Source organism: Drosophila miranda, chromosome 2 (genome assembly GCF_003369915.1).
Source record: "Drosophila miranda strain MSH22 chromosome 2, D.miranda_PacBio2.1, whole genome shotgun sequence".
Taxonomy (NCBI): Eukaryota; Metazoa; Arthropoda; class Insecta; order Diptera; family Drosophilidae; genus Drosophila; species Drosophila miranda.
Window position 1 is genome coordinate 29,754,027 of NC_046675.1, and position 22,531 is coordinate 29,776,557.

Here is a 22,531-nt window from a genome sequence, read left to right on the forward strand (position 1 = left end):
GAAACCTCAAAAGGTTTTAAAAATCTACAAAATTAAGCAAAAATTACAGCTTTTAATCGGTTTTCTTTTCATTAAAAAAAAGTCTCACTTTTTTTAAGGGTGACTCACGGCTCTAAATAAAAAAATTAAACAAAAAATTCCCCAGAATACGTAAGCGAAAGACCCAGTTTCTTGAGCATTCGTCAATCTTCATCATCTTTGCATTTGGGTGTGGGGGAAACAATAAAAAACAGCGACAGGCAGAGAGAGAGAGAGAGAGAGTCTTTTGGGGGATAGGTGAAAAACACATGGCCAGGAGACTGGGATGAGGAGTAGGAGTACGAATAGAGCATGATGAGGATGAAGATGACTTGCGCGCATTGCCTGACTGACTGACGTACGTACGGGGTCCCCCACTCTTGGGGGCACAACATGTGTGCTGCCTCACGAAAAGTACTTTTTTTTTTTTTGGCGCGAGTCCAAGAACAAAACAAAAGCAAAGCATGCGAAATAAAGCAAATCAAAATTATACGAAATATATAGGAAAAGATGCAAAGAAAATAAAGATTAAACCAGAAACTCCAAAGACAAAAAAAGGAAAAATAAATGTAATTGTAAAGTAGATCATTTAGAGGGAACATCTCCACGAAAGGATGAGAAAAAAGACTAAAAGATCACCAATAAAAAGCTGGAGAAAAATCTAAAGAAAAGGCTCTCCCCAATTGAACCAAAAAATAAATGCTAAATCTGCAAAATATTCGTTGAATTTTTGTCGTATTGCTAGACAAAAGAAATTTTTTTGCTGAGTCAAAAGTGCAGGCAGAATAAAAGAAGCTTTTCGCTGAAGAAAAATCTCTCTTTTCGAGCGGTCGCTTTCCCAAGAGTTAACTTAACTAGTTCTCGTGTTTTCTTTCGCGTGTGTTTTCCATTTTCTTTGCTGTTTTGTTTTGGGGGCCAGCGACATTGCGGAGCGAATAAACAATGGTGGGGGGTGGGGTATGGGTATGGCAAGCGCTTTTCCGCTTTTCCAGCGTTTACTGCTCAGCTATGCCTGGCACGTTGCCGTCCGCTCAAATTGCCACGAAAGGTGAGAAATTTTGAGGGAAAACGAACGAACACCGAACCCCCAATCCCCCACCCACAACTTGAGATTGCTTCAGTTTCTCTCAGACACAAGAAAAAACCCAATTTTTTCTTCTTCGTTTTTTTTGGGGTGGGGTGTCGTCATTTTCCGGCGTAGGAAAACTGAAACGGAAACTGAGATGTGAAAGCTGCGTGCGTTTGGTGGGGTGGGGTGGGGTGGGGTGGGTTGCTGGTTTCTTAATGAATTGGCCATGTCGAAAACAAGTTAACTTAATGGCCGACTGCCTAACGACCGACTGATTTGCATGGCATTTTTCCACCTCGGAATTTTCAATAAAATTGGCAAATTTTTAACGCTTGTATATAGAATATTTAAAACCTTAAAAAAAAAGAAACTTAAGCATAAAAAAAATGTTTAATTAATAATAAAAAGCGTAAGAAACTTTTGGGAAAACTCAAATTTTAAGAGATATTTATTAGTTTAAATTCATATGAAAGGTGATACATTTTTGCATTAGTCCTTAAATTTTTGTTGCATATTTGCACAGTAGAAGCCGCTTACAAATTTTGAAATTTTAAATTTTTAAATTCTTTATAATTATTTGATAATTTTTAATAATAGTTTGTGTCTCCTGCTATGTTGTTATTGGATAATCAACCAGTCGATGCCGCTTGAAAATTCTGAAAGGTACCAAAAAGCGTTTTTAGAATTTTTAAAAAATTCTATATAATAATTTAATAATTTTTAATAATAATTTTTGTCTCCTGCTAAGTAAAAAAATCACTGTAGCACACTGTTATAGGTCCCTATCTGATTTCACAATTAATTTTGATAGTCTCCAAATAGAGAAAATGCCAGAAAAAAAGTGAATGGCCTTTTTCTTGGTGCCTTTATTTTCTGACATTCAATGGACTTCTACACTTGAAAAATCAAACAAGTCCTGGCTTTTCTCTAACACAACAACAACAACAACAATCGGTAGAAGTGCACCTGCCACCTGCCACATGTCGATACAGAAAGAACTGAACTGACAAAAGATACAAATATAATACCCAAATCGAAAGCAAAAAAAAGAACTATCGATGCAGAGTTGTTCTTCACTCAAGCGAATTGACATTTTGCTTAAAGGTAGAATATATTTGTGAAAAATATATGTGCAAGAAAAAAAAGAAGATGTATTTATATGTTTGTTTGCATTCTCTCTCGCCCCCCCCCTTTCGGCACCTTGCTGGCAAAATGTCGAAGAAATGTTGCCACACACGAGAGAAATATATATATTTGAAAGCTACTGCATTTTAACACATGATTTCATATGCAAATATGAACAATGCAAAAGAATAGAACGGGAAGAAGCAGTGGGGATGGAGGGGGGAGGTCCGGGAAAGAGACGAAAATTTATGTGAAATCACAAAATTTATGGCATTATGACTGGCTGAGAGAGCAAGAGAGATGGCAACTCCAGCAGCAGATAACAGAAGAGGCAGGAGAGCGAGTGAGGGAGGGGGAGAGAGGGAGAAGAAAGTTGCCAAGAAGTTGAGGCTGCCCTGCCCTGCCCTGCCGGCCTGCTGGGCGGGCTTTGCATTACCGTTTCTTTTTCGGGTGAGCTACCCTGTACTTTTGGATTTGAAAAGGGTAGATTTTTTGAAAAAGAAAGCAGCTCTTGCGGGAGAATTTTGGGAGGAAGTTCAAAGCTCTTTTTAATCGATAAATATAAATATTAACGTTAAATATTATAGTATTTGAAAAACCCTCACCATCCAGATATTGCATGGGAAAAAAATTCCATACAAATTTTTGTTCGATTCGAATCTCTTTTCTCATATTCTACAGCTCTGTTTCGGTCCCCAGAATCAAGTCCAAAAATACACAGTATTACAGAAAAAATAAATATAATAGTTTAAAAAAATATAATAATTAAAAAAATAAATATAATAATTACAAAATAAATAGAATAATTAACAACACAAAATATAATAATTAAAAAATAAATATAATAATTAACAAAAAATTATAATTAAAAAACATATAATAATTTTAAAAAAATATAATAATTAAAAAAAAATATAATAATTAAAAAAAAATAGAATATTAAAAAAAAAATAATAATAAAATGAATATAATAATTATAAAAATATATTTTTATTAAATGGTTTTTTATTACTATTATTATTATTATTTTATTTTTTTCATTTAGTAAAGGCTTTGTATTTGATTATAAAATAATAATACAATTTGTTTGTTACTTAAAAAAAAAAAATAAAAATGCGTGCTATCAAGGTCGAAGGGAATTTGGAGACGATATTATTTGGTTCAAGGGTAGAGGTCCTCTTAGGGCCTCATCCTGTTGGGATTAGAGGTATGCATTTATTTATATTTTATTTATTTATTAAAAGAAGTATTTTTATTTTTTGGGCATACTTTTTTTTTGTATCCCAGTGGGTATCTTTAAGTCGTCATGACTGCCCATCTCTCCTGTTATTTGTTTCTTGTCTTGAGTTCATTTTCGTCTTCTCTGCCTCTCTCTCTCCCCCTGTCTCCCTCCCTCTCTCGCTCACTCGTTTTTCACTTACTTTAGTTGTTTGCCAAAGTTATACAATTTTTGTGTGTGTGTGTGTGTGTATGTATGTGTCTGTACTTTTTGGCACGTGACAATAAATTTTTGTTTGTTGCAGGGCCCCCCCCCCCCCCCCCCCCCCCCCCCCGCGCATAAGTGTGTCATAAATGTCATAGTTAATATTTGCTGCTCTGTAAATTTTCTGCTGCTACTTTTCTTCTCAGAGACTTCTTTATTTATTTTTTTTTTTTTGGCAACATATGGGATTGGGGCTTGGGGTTGGGGGCTTACTACGATTGGTATCCGCTGTGTGTTCTGTCAACCTTGACCTGCTAAAAAACAAAAGCAATGAGCCAGAGAGAGAGAGAGAGATACAGAGAAATTGCAAAGCGAGCAAATTTATGGGATTTTTGTGGCTCAAAAGTCACAGATTCAATGCATGACGTCTCTCTGTCTCTCTGCCTCTCGATCCATAACCAATAATAACCGCAAAAAGATACATGAGATACCAGTACACTCGTATTCGTATTTTTAATTAGAGATTGAGACCCAGAAAGGGACAGAGAGAGAGGAGGGGAAAGGGTTTCAATTAGAGATTGATACGCCTAAGGGAAAAAGAGAAGGAAAAACGTCAATGTAAGAGCGAGAGACACAAAAACTGGAATGGAAATCTCATGAGGGGGAAACGGCTTAGAAGTCGGTCATGGATCATGCCTTATCAATCATTAATTAATGACACACCCTATATGGATGTAGGGCTGCCCTGACTTTAAAATGTCTGGGTTTTGAGCCATAAAAACTTGTACGGAAAAGCCATAGTTAACCCTGGAAACAAAACACCTTTAAATAATCTTATTTGTATTTTTTTTTTACGTTTTGCTTGAATGAAAACCACAAAAGCTAAAATTCAATCGACATATTGCTTATGGGGAAAAAGTGCTGTGCTTGAGGAACCTTGAACCAAAAACTAGAACTAGAATGAAAGATGAGCAGAGCAGAGCGGAGCAGAAAGGAGAGGAAGTGGGATGCAGGGTAGAGTGTGGAGGGTGGAGTGGCAGTAATGCACATTAATCTCTCACCTGCTACCAACAACACAAAAACCAGCTAAAAGGAGGGAAAGAGAGAGAGAGAGGGAGAGCTAGAAATATGATTGAAGAGTATAGAGATGCTTACGGCAAGTAGGTTTTGGGTTAAACGAAGCATTTGATACCCTAAGGATAACCCTAAGCAAGGATTAATTTTGGGAGGCATTAAATTTATAATAAATAAATAAGAAATAAATAAAAAAAAATAAAAATAAATAAATAAGAAATAAAGAAAAAATAAATAAAATAAATAAAAAATAATAAATTATATATAAATAATAAATTATATATAAATAATAAATAAATAAATAAATAAATAATAAATAAATAATAAATAAGTAATAAATAAATAATAAATAAAAAAATAAAATATAATATTTGCATATCGAGTTAAAAAAAAAGAAATATCTATAGTGAAAATAACAGAAATATATATGCTAGGAGGCAAGTACCTTGTACTCCAACGCCGGCTCACTCGCTTCCCTTGTACTCCAACCCCAGCTTACTCGCTTCGTTGGCGCCGATATGAGTCAAATATCTAACGACGACGACGATACAAAACTTTTTTATATAATAATTTATAAGGGTCATATATGATATTAAAATTATTTGAGATCTTTTGACCAAAAACTAAAATTCTATAAAGAATTTGAATTAAATATTTAATATTTTGTTGCACTATTTATTCCAGTCTCAAATTTCTATTACATTTAAAAAATTTTTTTTAAACATTTTTTTGTTTTAAATTTTTTTTTTATTTTTATTATTATTTTTTATTTTTATTAATTTTTTTTATTTTTATTATTATTTTTTATTTTTTTTTATTTTTATTATTTTTTTTATATTTTTTTTTATTTATTTTATATTTTTTTTTATAATTTTTTTTTAAATTTTTTTTATATATATTTTTTATTTGTTTTTATATATTTTTTTAAATTTTTATATATTTTTTGTTAATTTTAATATATATTTTTAAACTTTTTTGAAATATCTCAAAAAATAAATAAATCCGTGCCAGACATCTTCCTGTAATCGTGATACCCCGCTCTGCCCAGGGTGCAAAAATCGTATAATAATGAAAGAAACTGTAAATATTGTTCACCTTGTAAGAGAGAGGGAGAGCGAGAGAGAAAACGTGTAGCACTTGTATAAAAATTCGCAAAAATACGAAAAAAAAGCTGAAATCAAATGTTGATTATTGTACGGCGTTCGATTGTACTCCAGTGGTTCTTGTTGTTGTTCTTGTTGTTGTTCTTGTTTTTCTTGTTGCTGTTACTTTCGCGATTGCTGTTGTTGTTGTTGTTGTTGTTGTTGTGGTGGTGGTGTGTTCTCCTGTTGCTTTAGTTTTGTTGTTGTTTTATTTTTTGATTGCAGTTAGTTTTTGTACACCCCTTGCTCTCCAGCTTCTCTCCTCTCCCCTCCTCTGCTACGGTTACAGCTCCTCTCCTTCCTTTGTCCGCCTCCTCTTCTGTACATTTACTCTTCTTGTGGCTGTGCGTTTTTGTTGTTGTGGCCTGTTGGATTTTTATTGTTGGTTTTTGGGGCTTGTTGCTGCTGCTTTTGCTGCTCTTGGCCTAAAGTTGATTGCATGACATTGTTCTTATGCTGCTAAAGCGATGCCTCTGCTGTGCCTCTGCTCCACCTCTGCTCTTCCTCCGCTCTGCTGGTTCTGTGCTCTGCTGGTCCTCTGCCCCGCTCTTCCACTGCTCTGCTCCTCCTCTGCTCTTCCTCTGCCCTCCCTCTACTCTGCTCTCCTTTGTGTGTGTTTTAGTGGATTGTTTATATTTATTTTGTTGTAGTTTTTCCCCAGTTATTTTCAAAATAAAAAGGCACCTTCATAGCCTCGTTCCACCTCATTCAATCTCCCTCTCTCTCGATATTTGGCATTTGCAATATTATTGAACGACAGGGCCAGAGTTGCCGGCTGCAACGAAGCTGGAGATACTCTTCGAAGTGCAATCCTTCTTATGTGATCTATGGATTTTTAAATATTTTAGATATTTTTTCTGTTTTAACTAAAATACGATAAAAAAACTACTGATTCTTTTCTGATGTTTTCTGCTTTCTTTCTGCCTTTTCTGCTTTGTAGAAAACCTGGTAATACCCTCTCTGGAGAGCATGGAAAACCACTAGAGTCTGACAGGACTCCCCCCTGCTCACACTGCCCCTCCCCTCTCCCCACCCCTCTTTTTCGTTGTTCAAACTTTGATTTCTATTTCGTTTGTTGTGCAGTGTTTTGATTTTTATTGTATTTTTTTCTTTTTTTTTTTGGCTGGTTGGAAAAACACTTGAAGTGCATTTCCCATTCTCCGCATTTTTCGTGTTGCAATTGATGAATGCCCGAGTAATAAACTAGAAAAACTGCCCATTTTTCTGAAAAGCGTCGAAGAGTACTCAAAAGGAAAACTAGAGGGAATTTTCTGTGTAATTTTTTTGGAGCGGGAACGCTCCCATGGGGATGGTACTCTCTGTGGCGTGGGGGCCGCTGAGGTGATGATTTAGACAAATAGCTTTTCGGGCGAGAGTGCGTTAAAAATAGTCGAAATATTGAAAATGTAGAACATGCAAGATTTTTGGGGCCAAGCGGCCCCAAAAGTAATTACGGGAAATGATGTTTGGCCCCCGCCCCCGCCCAAAAAAAAAAATACCCATCAATCGGAGGGGCGGGCAGGGAGGACAGGATTTTATTTAAGGGATTAAAGAATACAAAATAAATGTTTTATATATTTTAGAAATTAGGAAAAGAAAATTATAGTTTTAAAAAATAAATATTTTTATTTCTATAGGAAAAATGTCTCTTAATGGAATGATTCTTATTATTTCTATAGCAAAAATGTCTCTTAATGGAATAATTATTATTATTTCTATGGGAAAAATGTCTCTTAATGGAATTAATTAAATAATTAATTAATAATTTTTTTTTTCTATAGGAAAAATGTCTCCTAATGGAACAATTATTGTTTTTTCTATAGAAAAAAATGTCTCTTAATGGAATAATTCTTATTATTTCTATAGGGAAAAAATCGCCTAATTGTTTCGTTTATCAGAAATCAGCAAACAACAAATTGTATTATTATTTTATAATCAAATCTAAAGCATTTACTAATTAAAAAATAAATAAATAAAAAAAAGAATATCTTGAGGAAAAATAAATATTTGTTAATATATTTCCATCTTCCTCCTATATTGGCATTATCCCTGTCTCTCTCTCTCCCTCCTTCTTGCTTTATTCCCCTCTCTATTGTCATTATCCCTCTCTTGCTTCCTCTCTCCTTCCCCCCTTTTGCGGAGCCTAATGGAGCATTTATTCTCATATTGCAAGCAAGGAATTTATGCCTTTTAACTGCAATTTAATGCAGACATTGATAGCCTCATAAAAACTTGAGAAGGGAGAGAAGGAGGGAATAAGGAGAGGGAATAAAGAGTGTTAAAAAGAGAGTGGAGACTTCTGTGGCGGCTTGGGGAGTGGGGAGAGGTGGGGGGAGAATCGTAAGAACCCGGGCCACATTATTGATATTGACAATAATGCGACAACATTTTGAAAGAATCCGTTTTATAATAATAATAAACGATAATAATATTCGTTGATGGGAAAGAACAGAAGAAGATAGAGAGAAAGAGAGGGAGAGGGGAGGGAGCACCCATAATGCCCGTCAGCACTTGACTTGCATTTTATGCCACAAATTATATAAAAAACATAAAGAGGTCAAAAGGCGAGTGGAGTAAAAGCAATCAAAAGGAGACCATAACGAAGTGGAGAAAAGTTAAAAAGACTAGAAATTGCAGGAAAATTCTTGTAAATTCTGGAAATTAACTTTGTGGCTAAAGAATTTCAGAGATATTAAGGTTCATTTTTTATGAGGATTTCATACAAATTTCTTAATTTTATCTGCAGCTTTTGTTCCTCCAGCAATAGATTCTAAAGAGAATCAATGGTCAGTCCTAAGCGTTAAATAAATGTTTTTTTTAAAGGAGAACAGCACTAGAGACTCTTTTGGAATCGAAAGAAGGTTCTGGGAATTTTTTTTCGAATAAATATCTTTGTAAAATTCTGATTTTTTCAGTTCCAAAGCCAAAAGCGCATCAAAAAAGAGGTTCTTGCTCTTCGATTCTTCTTGGAAGACTTTTCTATATATTTTATGGAATAACCATAGTTTATTTATAAATATAAATACACGGGGTGACCTCTTTCTCCTCTTTTTTCTTCTTTAAAACTTTCCTGCAAGTGAAACTTTTCTGACATTTTGCTCCTCTTTCGTCATCCCAGCAGGAGGCAGTGTCAAAAGAGCCATCAGCTACAGTGTCAAACATATGTATATGTACACCCTCAACCTCTTGGCCTGGCAGCCAGCCTTTTTGCTGTTGCTTTTCGATGGGCTTTTTTTTCGAGCCAGCCCTATTCCTGTTTCCATAAGTGAAAGGCTCTCTTTTTGGAGGGTTAAAATATGCTTTTTTTATGCCATTGCTGTACCGCACATTGAATTTTACAATATTTACAATATGTCTTTAAAAAAAGAAAGAAAAAAATGGTCTATTGCTGGTGTGTTTTTTTTTTTAAAGGAATTCTTTGTGGAACTCTCTTGATTGCAGATTTATTGTGTGTGTGTGTGGGGGGGGGGGGGGGGGGGGGGGGGAACCTTGCCTTGCCCTGCCCTGCCCTTAGAACCCATGGACCTTCAGTTGATCGGCCTTGGCCAGTCCGACCTTTGTCAGCCACTGGCAGATGTTCTCCCGCTGATCGCCCTGCAGCTGCAGCACCTCCCCGTACTCCTGGTGCTCGACGACGGTGCCATTGCAGGCGAACTCCTTCTTGCAGGCGCGCACAATCTTCTTCAGGTCGTACTCCTGCGACAGGCCCTGGACAGTGGTCAAGGTCTTGCGGCCATTGCGCTGCTGTATGCGGATGTGGATCAGTCCGTCCTGGATATCGTCGTCGTTGCCCTTCTGGGCATCCGCAAAGGGGTCGCGGGTGTTCAAGTTTTGGATCGACATCAAAGCCTCAAAACGATTTGAAACGGTTTATTTTCGAATATTATTATTTTCGGATTGTTTGAAATCGTTGGATGTTTTCGATTCAACTGAGAAAATCACAATGAGAATAAAAAGGCAGGGCGAAAAGTTAAGTAAAAGCAAGGCCAAGGGTTCCTTGGATTGGGGGTTTTTTGTGTGTCATCAAAGCAGGCCAGGAGATATGCAGCAGTCCCCCTTAGGGTTGCCTTTTTTTGCCTGAAATTCATCGGTAAAAGATCCTCGTGATTCGTTTAAGGGAAATAGGGATATAGACCGAATGAACACGATTTTAAATAATGGGTGGGACGTTCCTAAAGGTTTATTCATTAATTAATTTATTATAAGAAAAGGTTATTTAAATAATTTTGTATTTTTTACTACAAAAAATTAATGTAATTAATAAATAGTTTATTAATAAAATTGTAATTAATTTTGTTGGGAAATTATATAATTTATTTAATTTTTTTTTTATAAATTAAGAATTTAAATACAACATTTTGGGGCTTATAAATATCGCTTTGAAAGCAGATATTTTCCCTTGATTTTTGCATTATTTTTAACAGAATTTCGTTGGGGTTTCGATGCTCCTGTCAAAAGAGTTGTCAGAGACATCAGCTACAGTGTCAAACATATGTATATGTACACCCTCAACCTCTTGGCCTGGCAGCCAGCCTTTTTGCTGTTGCTTTTCGATGGGCTTTTTTTTCGAGCCAGCCCTATTCCTGTTTCCATAAGTGAAAGGCTCTCTTTTTGGAGGGTTAAAATATGCTTTTTTTATGCCATTGCTGTACCGCACATTGAATTTTACAATATTTACAATATGTCTTTAAAAAAAGAAAGAAAAAAAAATGGTCTATTGCTGGTGTTTTTTTTTTTTAAAGGAATTCTTTGTGGAACTCTCTTGATTGCAGATTTATTGTGTGTGGGGGGGGGGGGGGGGGTGGGACCTTGCCTCGCCATGCCCTGCCCTGCCCTGCCCTGCCCTTAGAACCCATGGACCTTCAGTTGATCGGCCTTGGCCAGTCCGACCTTTGTCAGCCACTGGCAGATGTTCTCCCGCTGATCGCCCTGCAGCTGCAGCACCTCCCCGTACTCCTGGTGCTCGACGACGGTGCCATTGCAGGCGAACTCCTTCTTGCAGGCGCGCACAATCTTCTTCAGGTCGTACTCCTGCGACAGGCCCTGGACAGTGGTCAAGGTCTTGCGGCCATTGCGCTGCTGTATGCGGATGTGGATCAGTCCGTCCTGGATATCGTCGTCGTTGCCCTTCTGGGCATCCGCAAAGGGGTCGCGGGTGTTCAAGTTTTGGATCGACATCAAAGCCTCAAAACGATCTAAAACGGTTTATTTTCGAATATTATTATTTTCGGATTGTTTGAAATCGTTGGATGTTTTCGATTCAACTGAGAAAATCACAATGAGAATAAAAAGGCAGGGCGAAAAGTTAAGTAAAAGCAAGGCCAAGGGTTCCTTGGATTGGGGGTTTTTTGTGTGCCATCAAAGCAGGCCAGGAGATATGCAGCAGTCCCCCTTAGGGTTGCCTTTTTTTTTGCCTGAAATTCATCGGTAAAAGATCCTCGTGATTCGTTTAAGGGAAATAGGGATATAGACCGAATGAACACGATTTTAAATAATGGGTGGGACGTTCCTAAAGGTTTATTCATTAATTCATTTATTATAAGAAAAAATTATTTAAATAATTTTGTAACCCCCCCCCCCCCCCTATTCCTCACGATGTTCTTGATGCCAAAACATTGTCCATGTCCGGGCTCAATACAGACTCTATATTCGCCTCTTAATTGAAGTTTCATTAACTTGTTGTGCATCATTATAATTAAACATAATTACAAGAGGGGGAAAAAGAGGGGAAAAGAGAACAAAGAGTGCCTTTTTGCGCTCCACAAAGATGATTCAGATGTGGTTCGGGGAGCATTTTCTTGATATGACGAAAATGAAAATCAGACAACGAATGACCCGCTTCGTTGACCCCCCATTTAAAGAGAGGAAGGGGGGGGGGGGGAGGCCCCTCTGCTGCGCTCACTTGAGTGAGCGCAAGTTTTTTTTTCCGACGGAAGCTTATCTTTTTTATAAAGAGTGGTGCCCCCTGAACAATTTGGAAATTAAAACCATAACTATTACTATTATTTTGGGGTGTTTTTACCTATTGCTTTTAGCTTTTTGTTGCTGTCATAAAATGGTTTTGGAGTTTATTTTGTGGCACTTCCTGTTTCATTGATTTTGGTGTTTTTTTTGGGGGGGCTAAAAGTGCATTGGATGGCAGGAAATGTTAGGGTCTATAGAAATTTGGAGATAAATGTAGTTTATAAGAGTTCAAACACCTGAAAGTGGCCACAAATTTCGAGGAAAATTGTTATGCCTTAATTTCGAAAATTATTATAAAAGGAAAAAGGCAACAAAAGATATAATTTTTAAGATATGGTTGCCATATTTAAAATGCTCCTAGCTAAGGGTATTATCCACCTAATAGTCAAAAAATCAACAAAAAAGTATAAATATAACACTCAAAAAATATGAATAATCTATTTGTACTAAAATATTCCCATTCCCTATTTTCAATGGTTTTTCTTTGTAATTTGCATATATTTTGTTTCTGGCCATCTTTCTTTAGTTTTGCTGCACAAGAATACCCCCTTCATGGCTTTCGTTTCTCGTGAAAGTCACGTACAAACCGAAAAATTCGAAATACAAATTGATTTTCGTGGCCGGCGTCAGCAAATAATCAAATCAACAAACCAGAACCCCAGCCCCAACCCCAGCTCCAACCCCAACCATTCATCTCTTTTTCCTCGCTGCCCAAAAATCAATCTTTTGGCCCCGCTATCCATCAGAGAGTGAAAGAGAAGACGCCCCAAAAATTGTGGTCATTAGTTTTTATATTTTATTTTTTGGCAGAAAAAGGAATCAAATTGTGGAATGACCGTTCATGACTGAAACGCCAGCGAACTACTTAGCCAAGTTTTTTCTGGGGAAGCAAGGAGTTGTGGGCTTTGTTTAAACTGATTTTTGGTAGCGCCAGAGCCCCTCTCGAGTTGGAAACCCTTCCGCCAGCCTTCTAGTGGGGCCCCTGCCCCACTGCCTCTTGATGAGTCGCATCAATCAGTGGTGGGGGGGGGCCTTCTACGAGCCATTGTCTGAACTTGAAATTGACTTTTAAGCAGACCCCAAAAGGCACGGCAGGCAGACAGATGGATGGATGGAGGAGACCTCGGTAACCGAGAGATCCAAACCGAGATCCGAACGTCAGAGAACCGCAACATAAAAGCCTAATGATCTCCAGCCCCAAGATTGAGTTACATGCATCCGAATCTCTTGCGATCTCTCGCCCGTTCTCTCTGTCTCTCGGTGGATTCTCCCTCCCTTCCCCCCTCCTCCTCCTCTCGCGCCAACAATCCAACCACCTCTCAACAGTTAATCACGAACTCTGGGCCAAAAGAATGCCGGATTAAGGCGGCGTCTCCCCCCACAGCCGCACCACAACTTGACTGGAACCAGTTTTTATGGAGCGCCGGCTTCAAAGTTGTCTGTCGATTGTTTGTGATGCTGAAAGAAGTAGAGGGAATACCCTCTGATTGAGTCGGGACGGAAAGGGGTCTGTGGACTTGTAGATGGCATTCGTCACTAAAGATTCCCGTGAAGGAAGCTCTGATGGGAGAGAGTTTCGTCTTGAGATAGATTGAGAGGTGTATCACCTATTGTTTGAGGGTGTAGTTTTTGTTGCCAAACATTTTTGTTATTGGTTTTCGTTTTAGTACATTTTTGATGGTATTTTTAAAGTTTTTGTTTATTTTTTAGTTAATATTTTAAGTTTATTGTTTCAGGAAATTTTTAAAGGTTTTTTTTAATATAATTTTTTGTATGGTTTATTTTTTTGTTTGGATTATTTTTGTATGAATTTTTTCATGGATTATTTTTTAAAAATTATTTTTCTTCAGTTTTTTCTTTTTAGTATATTTTTAAGGAATTTTTTATGTTATTTTTTGTAGTATTTTCTTTAGTATTTTCTTTAGTAATTTCTTTAGTATTTTCTTTAGTATTTCCTTTATTATATTCTTTAGTATTTTCTTTAGTATTTTCTTTAGTATTTTCTTTCGTATTTTTACATTGTGTAGTATTTGTATTCTTTGTAGTAATTTAAGTATTATATCGAACATTTTCCGTATATTTTTTAAAATTATATTTTTGCTATTTTTTTTAAAGAATTCTATTGTGTTTTCTGGGGGTTTGTTTTTTTATTTTTAGTATATTTTGTATATGTCAAGTAGTTCCCTGCAATTTTTTGTTTTTTTCGTTTTAGTATTTTCTTTGATTTTTTCATATTTTTTCTGCAGTATGTTTTAGTACTTTCCTTGGTATTTTTTTCGTATTTTTCTCAACTATAGAGCATTCAAAATGCGTTTATTTTCCTAAATTTCCTTGTGATTTTTTTGCTGGCGTTTTTTTTTGTAAATCAAGTTTTGCAGTTTTTGGAGTCCGGGGTCTCGGGGTCTTGGGGTCCGGGGGTCTGGCGCGTTTTTGAAATGTTTGTTATTCCGCAAGAGTTGGGGGCCAGGCAGCAAGCAACTCGTTTATGGCCCGCAGAGTGGGGTGGGAGGGATGCAAGGGGGTGGAGCAGGGGGGGGCCGAAGGGATAAGGGAGTTGCACTCTGGGATGAGCCAAGTTTTTTGGCGGATGATTGTGTTTCGGGGGCTACTTTAACTTCTTTTGGTCTTTCGGTCTTTCGGCTCTCTGGCTTGTGGCATATTTGTTGTGCGGCTTGCAGCAGCAACAAGCAAAACGTGCAGCGCCAAAATATGCAACTGCAACAAGATCTTCGCCCTGCAACAGCGTTGTTGGAGTCGTCATCCCGTCTAGCTTTTGGTGTTTCGTTGTGCGGAGTCTGGAGTCTCTTGTTAGCCTGCCTTTCTTCTTTTGTTTTCTGGGGCTCGAGTATGGGGCTCCCGACTTTGGGGTCTCTCTCTGTTTGGGCCACTCTGCTCTGCTGTTTGGCCTCTGCTTGGCTATCTGCCAATTGTTTGGCAAATTAACAGCCACGAAAGGAGTTGTGGCCCCAGCCACAGCTACGGCTCCTCTGTGTTGCGTCTGTTGCAAGTGGCTTTTTGCTGCGTTCCTCTGCAAATGTTTTGGCAAAAATAACATTTAAATATGCCTTTGTTTGGTCGAAAAGTCTTTTCCCTTCTCCTTAACCAAGTCGTATTGCAGAGACCCCCCTCCCCCCTCACTTCTTTAAATCTCATTCTTCACCCGTCTTTGGAGATTCTTTGGCCCCTCTCTTTGCAGCTCTTGATAGTCTCTACGGTTGTACTTGTTTTTTTGTGCGTTCCTTTCACGGGTGTGTGCCCTTGCTCTGGGGACAATCTAGACTTGGTGGAACGTTTGTGTAACCGAACTGGGAAGTAGCTTCGATCTTGTCAAGTACTATAGAACCTCTAAAAACGGACAGGTTCCTCTTGGGCAAGATCATCTTTTTATTGTATTTATTTATTTTTTCATATTTTATTGGAAGTATGAGACAAAATAAAGAGAAAAATCGAGTTTTTCAAGTATTTTTGCACTATTTTTTTTGTTGTATTTTTTGTTATTTTTGGTATTTTTGGTATATTTTGGTACTTTTTGGTATTTTATTTCGTTTTCTGTTAATTTTTTTTTTATTATTTTATTTTGGTTTTCTGTTAATTTTTTTTTACTATTATTTTATGAAGAATTTTTTAAAGTTCGTTTTAGTATTTTATGTAGTTAGTTAGTTTTTGTAGTAACTTATTAATTTATATTTGTATTAATTTATAAATTTATATTTTTAGTATCTTATTCATTTATATTTTTGGTATTATATTTAGTGTTTTCAGAATTTTATTTACTATGTTCAGTATTTTATTTAGTATTTTTTTATTTTATTTACTATGTTTCTTGTATTTTTTTACATAGTAAATATTTCGTATTATTTGTTGTATTTTGTGTTATTTGTATTATTTTGTATATTTATATTAGTTTTAATAGTATTTTTAAATATTATTTAGATAATTTAGTATTTTTTGCTTAGAATTATTAGTATTTGTAAGTAGTTTTTTTTTAAATATTTTTTTAAAGTATTTTTTAAGCTTTTTATTGCGTATTTCAACCTTGAAAATTTTAATTTTTCCTTCATTGAATCTCAATATTCCTCCTTCATGGAAATTATGAAAAATACTTCCCAAAAAATGGTTTCCCCTAGGGTATTCCCTTCTCCGATGTACTATACAGAACCTTCTGGAGCTACCTGCTTCCTTCTTTATCAGTGGTTTTTTTTCTTCTCTGTGTGTTTGTGTGCCATTGAATTTACGATGCATTCATGCATGCTTCTTGATGCATCCATATTTAGTGAAATTACATGCTTTGCGATAAGGCAGAGGAGTCGGAATATCCAGCAGAAGCATGGGGATGAATGGACGCTGCATATACCCCCATTTCGCGTAATCCTTGAGCAACTAATTAGCCAAAGAAGGCCACTGCCGCGTGTGTTTTGTGTTTTCTTTAGTTCCAGGAAAAAGATTTAACCGATTTTTCTGGCACACATAATTAGGCGGAAAAAGTAGATTGTTTTTCTGCGGCAAAAACTGCAAAAACTGGCTTTATAATGCCTCAATTTCCTCTTTTTTAAAACCTTTTTCAACGCTTATTTATCTTCTTTTTTTTAAAATGCCTTTTTCTTCTTTTTTTCTTGCAGGTAAGCACCACGCCATTCGCATTCAAGGATAAATTGCATTGAAGACGGCCTCCAGAGTCCTGTCTTGTGCGGCGGGTAAATAATCATCGTCTTTTAGCCCTTGAGAACCTTTGAAACTCGAGTGTTTTGATAGAAGATTGTGGGGCTTTCCTTGGACTTGAAGTTTGTTTTTTTTTGTTCGAGAATTGAAGCGTCTGATGATCTCAACTTTTTGTTTGCTTTACATGGAATCGAATGAAGTTCTCTGGCCTTTGAGAATAATATTTTCCATGAGAAGTTTTGTGGCACTAACGAGAATGATCTTTAGGAATTAGAATTGAATGAAAACTGGAATTAAAAGTGCCTTGAAGCAAATGGGATGTAAATCTCTAGATACAATCTTTGAATGCAGATTTGTTCGATCTTGAGTTGCATTAATAATCAATGAGGATTTAAAATCATGTCTAATTGATAGACTGGATTATAAAGATGCAAATTAAAAGCTACTTTAAGATAACCAACGATTTAATGCACTTTTAAAGACCAGTTCTGTATGGGAACTCTTCTATATCTCTCCCCCAATTTATCCTCCACAATCAATCAACTGCATCCCGCTTTTTGCTCGCCTAAGACTTCCTTTAAAAACTAGAACATCTCTGCCATATGCCGGGCACAGCATTCCTCTGGCATTCTCCATAAAATTCCCAACAAAATTCCCTGGATGTCGTCTGCGGCCATAAAACAAGTGGAAAATGAAGCTGGAAGCTGCATCGCTGCCATAAATAATATATATAAAATATAATAATAAAAAAAAAATGGGAAGAACCGCTGTTGCAAGTGCAACCTGCACTGCCATCGCCGTCGTTGCAGCAATCGAAATGTCAGCAAGTTTTGTGCAGAAGTTCAACTTCTTGGCTTCGAAACTGCTTTTTCTTTGTGTCGCTCGCTCGCTCGTACTCGTACTCGTAGTCGTACATGTATCTGCTAGATACAATTTACTATAGATGGATGTATAGATACATATACGCTGTTTTATAGGCTAACTGCTTTTTGGCTCTGGCTCTGACTCTGGCTTTTGCCTTTGGCTGACTTCATCTTTTTCTTTACGCTCGATCGAGCTGCTCAAAAAATACAAAAAATAAATGCCAGTGTGTGGAGCAGACAGCTTTAATACCCTTGAAAAGCGATTGACACGGAAATACATAAGCACTCGTCTCAATTGAGTGCCATATTTTATTCGCATCAAGAATTTGGAAGGAATTAATGAAGAAAGGAATGTTTTAGCATTTCCAATTTTTAATCCGTAAAAATAAAATACAAAATATAACGAAAAAACGATTGGATTTTCTAGTATTTTTATTGTGTTTTCTCGTATTTTTTTATTTTGTTTTTTTGGTATTTTTTAGTATTTATCATGTATTTTCTAGTATTTGACACTCTCTTGTATTTCTTGTATTTTCTAGTATTTTCATTGTTTTTTTAATATTGCAATTGTGTTTTCTAGTATATATCATGTATTTTCCAGTATTTTTATTTTCTTTTGTAGTATTTTAAAGTATTTTCAGAGTTTGTTAGTATTTTTAGTATTGCTAGTATTTTTTAAAGTATTTTAAATATTATTGGTATTCTTTTACTATTTAGTTTATTTGGTATTTTTTGTATTTTTTAGTTTATTTGGTATTTTTTGTATTATTAAGTATTTTTGGTATTTTTTGTATTATTTAATATTTTTGGTATTTTTTTTATTATTTTGTATTTTGTTCTATCTGTAGTATTTTGAAATATTTTTATTTTTTTTTATTTTGTAGTATTTAATAGTTATATAGACGTTATATACATTATTTTATATATGCTTATATTTCCTCTTCAGACTCTCTTTGATTTGTCGATTATTTTTCAGCTATTTCTGCCATTTTCTAACCAAACCGGAAGCCGTGAGAAATCATCAGCAGGCACCCCAAAGTGAATGGCTTTTGCTCATTCTCATTCTCTTCTTTAACTGCTCTTCTGCTTTGTCTTCTTCTCCTTCTCCTTCTGCTTCTGCTTCTTGTGTGTTTAAGTTTCGCAATTAAAATGCCATTGAGGTTTATGCTTCGTCTTCGCCTTCGCCAGGCCCTGAAGTGTTGTGCTGCCAGTGGCCTTAATCATTTAATGAGCCAAACCCTTCCTCTCGAATCACAATTTTCCTATCTGTCTGCCCTCTCTCCTGCCCTGACACCCGGGACACTGAGCGCTTTTCGAATGCGAGACAGAAACTGTCGTCTGATTGGGTTTCTACGCCTCTAATTGGGAGCGAGTTTAGATCGATAGCAGCTCACTTTGTGCGATAATTGCGCTCCACCTGCTCGATAATTGCGTTTCACCTTGCCGATAATTGCTGTTTTGGACACTAGGCAAGGGCTTGCCCCTGTCCTGTGCATGTCCTTCAGTCCCTCAGTCCATGAAATGTCGTTGCACACTGGAGGCGGACGGACACATCAATAAAAGACACATCAACGCCAAGCCAACGCCGCCTGCTCCCATTTCCCTTTCTCGTTCGCCGCTTTTCCCATTGCCATTTCCACATCCATTTCCTTCGTCTGCGTGTGCGGTGTGTGAAAAATGTAACAATAATTGAAATTTAATAGCCACGACGACAGCCCGCAAACCAAATGTCGTCAGCAGCAACGACAGCGATGGAGACGATGGAGGCGTCATCCAGCTGCAGCGCAACAAAAAATTGTGCTGTCGCCGGCGGCACCGGCACCCGAGGTCCACCGTTGCCGGCCCCATCACCAGGACGCGGTTTTCTCTCCTCTGAATAAATGCATAAAGAACGCCCCAGAGAGAGAGAGAGAGAGAGCGGCAGCCGGAAGAGTGGGAGAGAGAAAAGAGAGCAAAAAAAGTATTGCATTCACTTTTACTATTATATTCATAGGCGAAGCAAGTGGGGAGCACTCTCTGGAGGGGGCCAAAGGCAGGATCGACCAGGTGGATGCTCATCAATCGGGAAGGAATCTTGAATGAAAAACAAAATTTTATAATATTTTCTAGCGTTTGGTTATACGATTTTGTTTTAGTATTTTAAGAATTTTTTAAAAAGTGTATTTTGTTTTTTTCGTTTTAGTATTTTTTGTAGTATTTTTTAGTATTTTGTTTTTAGCATTTTCCAGTATTTTGATTTAGTATTTTCTAGTATTTTTCATTATTTTCCAGTATTTGAAAATAATTATAATCTAGTATTTGCTAGAAGCATTTTGCTTTAATCTTTTATAGTATTTTTTTATATTTTGTATTGTATTTTCTATAGTATTTTCTATAGTATTTTATACTATTTTGTATATTTTATTCTAATTGTTATTTTATATTTTTCAGATTTTTTGTTGCATATATTAGTATTTTTTCTAGTGTTTTCTCGTATTTTTTATGGGTTAGTGTAGGCCCTCGGTTGCATAGGGAAAAAAATAAATATGTTCCCACTCTTGAACTCTTTTATGCCTCCCCCCAAAAACCAGCACACCCCACTCCCGTACAGGGCATCAAAATGCATACGTTGGCTGCGCTGACGTTGATGTTGTTGTCACCATCTGCATCTCCATCGCCAGCCCGTTGGCGGTTCATAAAAAGGAGCCTGAAAATAAAAGTGGGTCAAAAACTGTAAATGATATTTGTTCTACTCGGTTTTAAGATGTTACCCTGTGTATGTCCCGCTCCTCCCTCATACCCTGCATTAAATGGATGGGGTGGGGGGAATGCATCTGAAACATTAAAATGTTCAAATGTATTTCTTAAGGGAGTACAAAAAAGGTGTTAAATTCAACACGTTATTCTCACACACGACTCACAGAAAAGATGTGGTCGATGAACTTTGTTTGTTGTGTGAGTTTCAGATACAGATACAGTGAGAGAGGGAGATACAGCTACAGATATGGAGATCAGAGGTTCCAGACTCAGGTGGCAATTAGCATACGAGTGCCAAATGATCTTCAACCGGGGAACAAAATGGGAGCGGAATGATCCAGAATTTGGACCAACGCAAATGTTTAGGTTGACTAACATTTAGATACAGTATCTACTGATAAATCCTCTGGGATTATGACATCTGACTTGCGGTTTCAGCTCTCAAGATAACTGCCGCCCGAAAAAAGTGGAAAAATTGCTACAAAAATTATAAAACTGATTAAAAGATAAGATTGAAAGGGTTTGGGGTTTAAAATATTAAGATTAAATAGATTTCTTTGATGTCTGAAGAGAAAAGGAAAGCAAAAACCTGAAAAATATTTCAGCAATGTAACAAAAAAACCTGTTGTAATCATGAGATCCATTCTAAATCAGAATTCTAAACCAATTTATTCGCATTTCAGACACACAATCCCCCCGCCTTATACAGAAGAAGAACACGCTCTTAAATCAAAAGTTAACCATCAAAACCCATTAATACTTATCGGCAAACCGAAACGGGTTCTACAAGGAACAACACCTATGATTTATATAGCTTTTTTACGCTACGAAGTAGTAGTAGTAGTAGAATTCTAAACAATTTACGGGCACACATACTCATATTCAAGAAGCAACAATTAGCATTCCGTAAAATTTTCCAGCTCATTAAAATTGATTGCTGTGTCAATTGTCGAATGCAAAACAGAATCCAATTGACAGTTTGTTGCCAGAGAGAACGAGAGAGAGATTTTTCATAGGGAAAACTTGCTTTTATCCGCTAATTGCGGGCGTAAATTCTCCTAAATTCCAAACCCAAGAAAATAGGGCTAAACAAATCGTGATTTCCTGTTTTGGGTTGGCCGCTGGCCGGCTGGCCTCTGGCCAAAACATCATCATCATCACGGCCCATAGAATGATGAGGTTAATGACTAACAGTACATTAACATCATTATCAGTGGGTTGTCTGCGATTCTAGGGCCTCTGGGATGCCAGACTGTGGCTCCTCTCCGGGCAGAGGAGCACATCTTCCATCCTTCGGCCTGAGGCTTCCTTTTTGATTATATGCTCACAAAACCAAATAAAGTTAGACACAAAAATTTGAATGAAAGCTTAATTAGGGTTTGCTCAATGAGGGTACAACGGGTATTGGCGAATCGAAGGTGAGGTTTGTGAAGTTTTTCGAGAAAATTAATAAACCTACTTTAAACTTTTCTTTTTGAGGATATTATTGAAATATGATTCAGATATTTCTAGAATTTGACGCTAAAATGAGAAGATAAAAAATAGTGAAAATACTAGAAAAGTACTACAAATACTAAAAATACTAGAAAAATACTATAATAAGGTAAATATAATAGGTACTAGAACATATTAAAAATACTAAAAAAACTAGAAAAATACTAAATACTGGAAAAATACTAATAATACTGAAAATTATATACTGGAAAATATAATACTAGATACTAGAACATTCTAATACTTAAAAAATATTATAAAATACCAAAAACTAAATAAATCATAAACACTTGAAAAAACTAAAAAAAAAAAAACAAAACATTTCAATCTACTTAGAGTTCAAGAAGAGAATTTCACTTTCGACATGTCAAATTCTGGACGTTTTCCTGGCCTCTCGTTTTATGAAATCATCAAATAATGACCCCGCCTCGACCCCCGAAGCCGCGTCAAAAGGCTTGGGCACCGGCCCGAACCTTTGGCCTTTCTCTGGGGGGAGGAACCTAAACGCGGACTTGGATTTGGGGAAGCTAGAGGATTGTGGAGGCTTTGGGGAGGCCTGTCTGTCTGGTGCCTTGAGGTCTGGACTGTCAGTAAATCATATGAAAAAAAAGTGGGTCGGGTTCATTTGGGGTTTGGTTTTGCCGCTTAATTTATGCGGTTTTTCCTCCGTTGTTTATATTTCCCGCCTTTTGTTTTTCTTTATGATTTTTTGTTTTTGCTGTTGTTATTGTGATTTTCCAGAGGAAGTTTTTCTTTTGACTTAATTTAATTAATGAACTGATGATTGAGAGCCGGATCCAATGGTTTCAATGCACTTTTCAAAGGTTTTTTTTGATTGCAATTTATTATTAGAGGGGTCGGGTGGTCTTTTTTTGTTTCCAATAAATCAATTGAAATTCCTTTATAATTTTAGTGTTTTGTCGTGCTTTTGTTTTCGTTTTCGTTTTCGTTTTCAATTTGCATA

At 36.5% G+C, this 22,531-nt stretch overlaps 3 protein-coding genes across 4 annotated transcripts in view; 1 reads left to right on the forward strand and 2 right to left on the reverse strand.

Moving 5' to 3' along the window:
* LOC108155045 (furin-like protease 1) overlaps window positions 1-22,531 on the forward strand; it is a 165,118-nt gene that overhangs the window by 2,990 nt on the left and 139,597 nt on the right. The gene's annotated exons all lie outside the window — the stretch shown is intronic.
* LOC117187173 (eukaryotic translation initiation factor eIF1-like) lies at window positions 9,130-9,812 on the reverse strand. The gene has a single exon (XM_033389269.1). It carries the CDS (start codon window positions 9,692-9,694, stop codon window positions 9,362-9,364), a length of 333 nt encoding a protein of 110 aa, XP_033245160.1. The 5' UTR covers window positions 9,695-9,812; the 3' UTR covers window positions 9,130-9,361.
* On the reverse strand, window positions 10,659-11,139 carry LOC108155050 (eukaryotic translation initiation factor eIF1-like). Its single transcript, XM_017285625.2, has one exon. It carries the CDS (start codon window positions 11,027-11,029, stop codon window positions 10,697-10,699), a length of 333 nt encoding a protein of 110 aa, XP_017141114.1. The 5' UTR covers window positions 11,030-11,139; the 3' UTR covers window positions 10,659-10,696.

Excerpts from the sequence above, each read along its gene's own strand:
- LOC108155050 (XM_017285625.2), bottom strand. The coding sequence starts at position 11,029 with ATGTCGATCCAAAACTTGAACACCCGCGACCCCTTTGCGGATGCCCAG.
- LOC117187173 (XM_033389269.1), bottom strand. The coding sequence starts at position 9,694 with ATGTCGATCCAAAACTTGAACACCCGCGACCCCTTTGCGGATGCCCAG.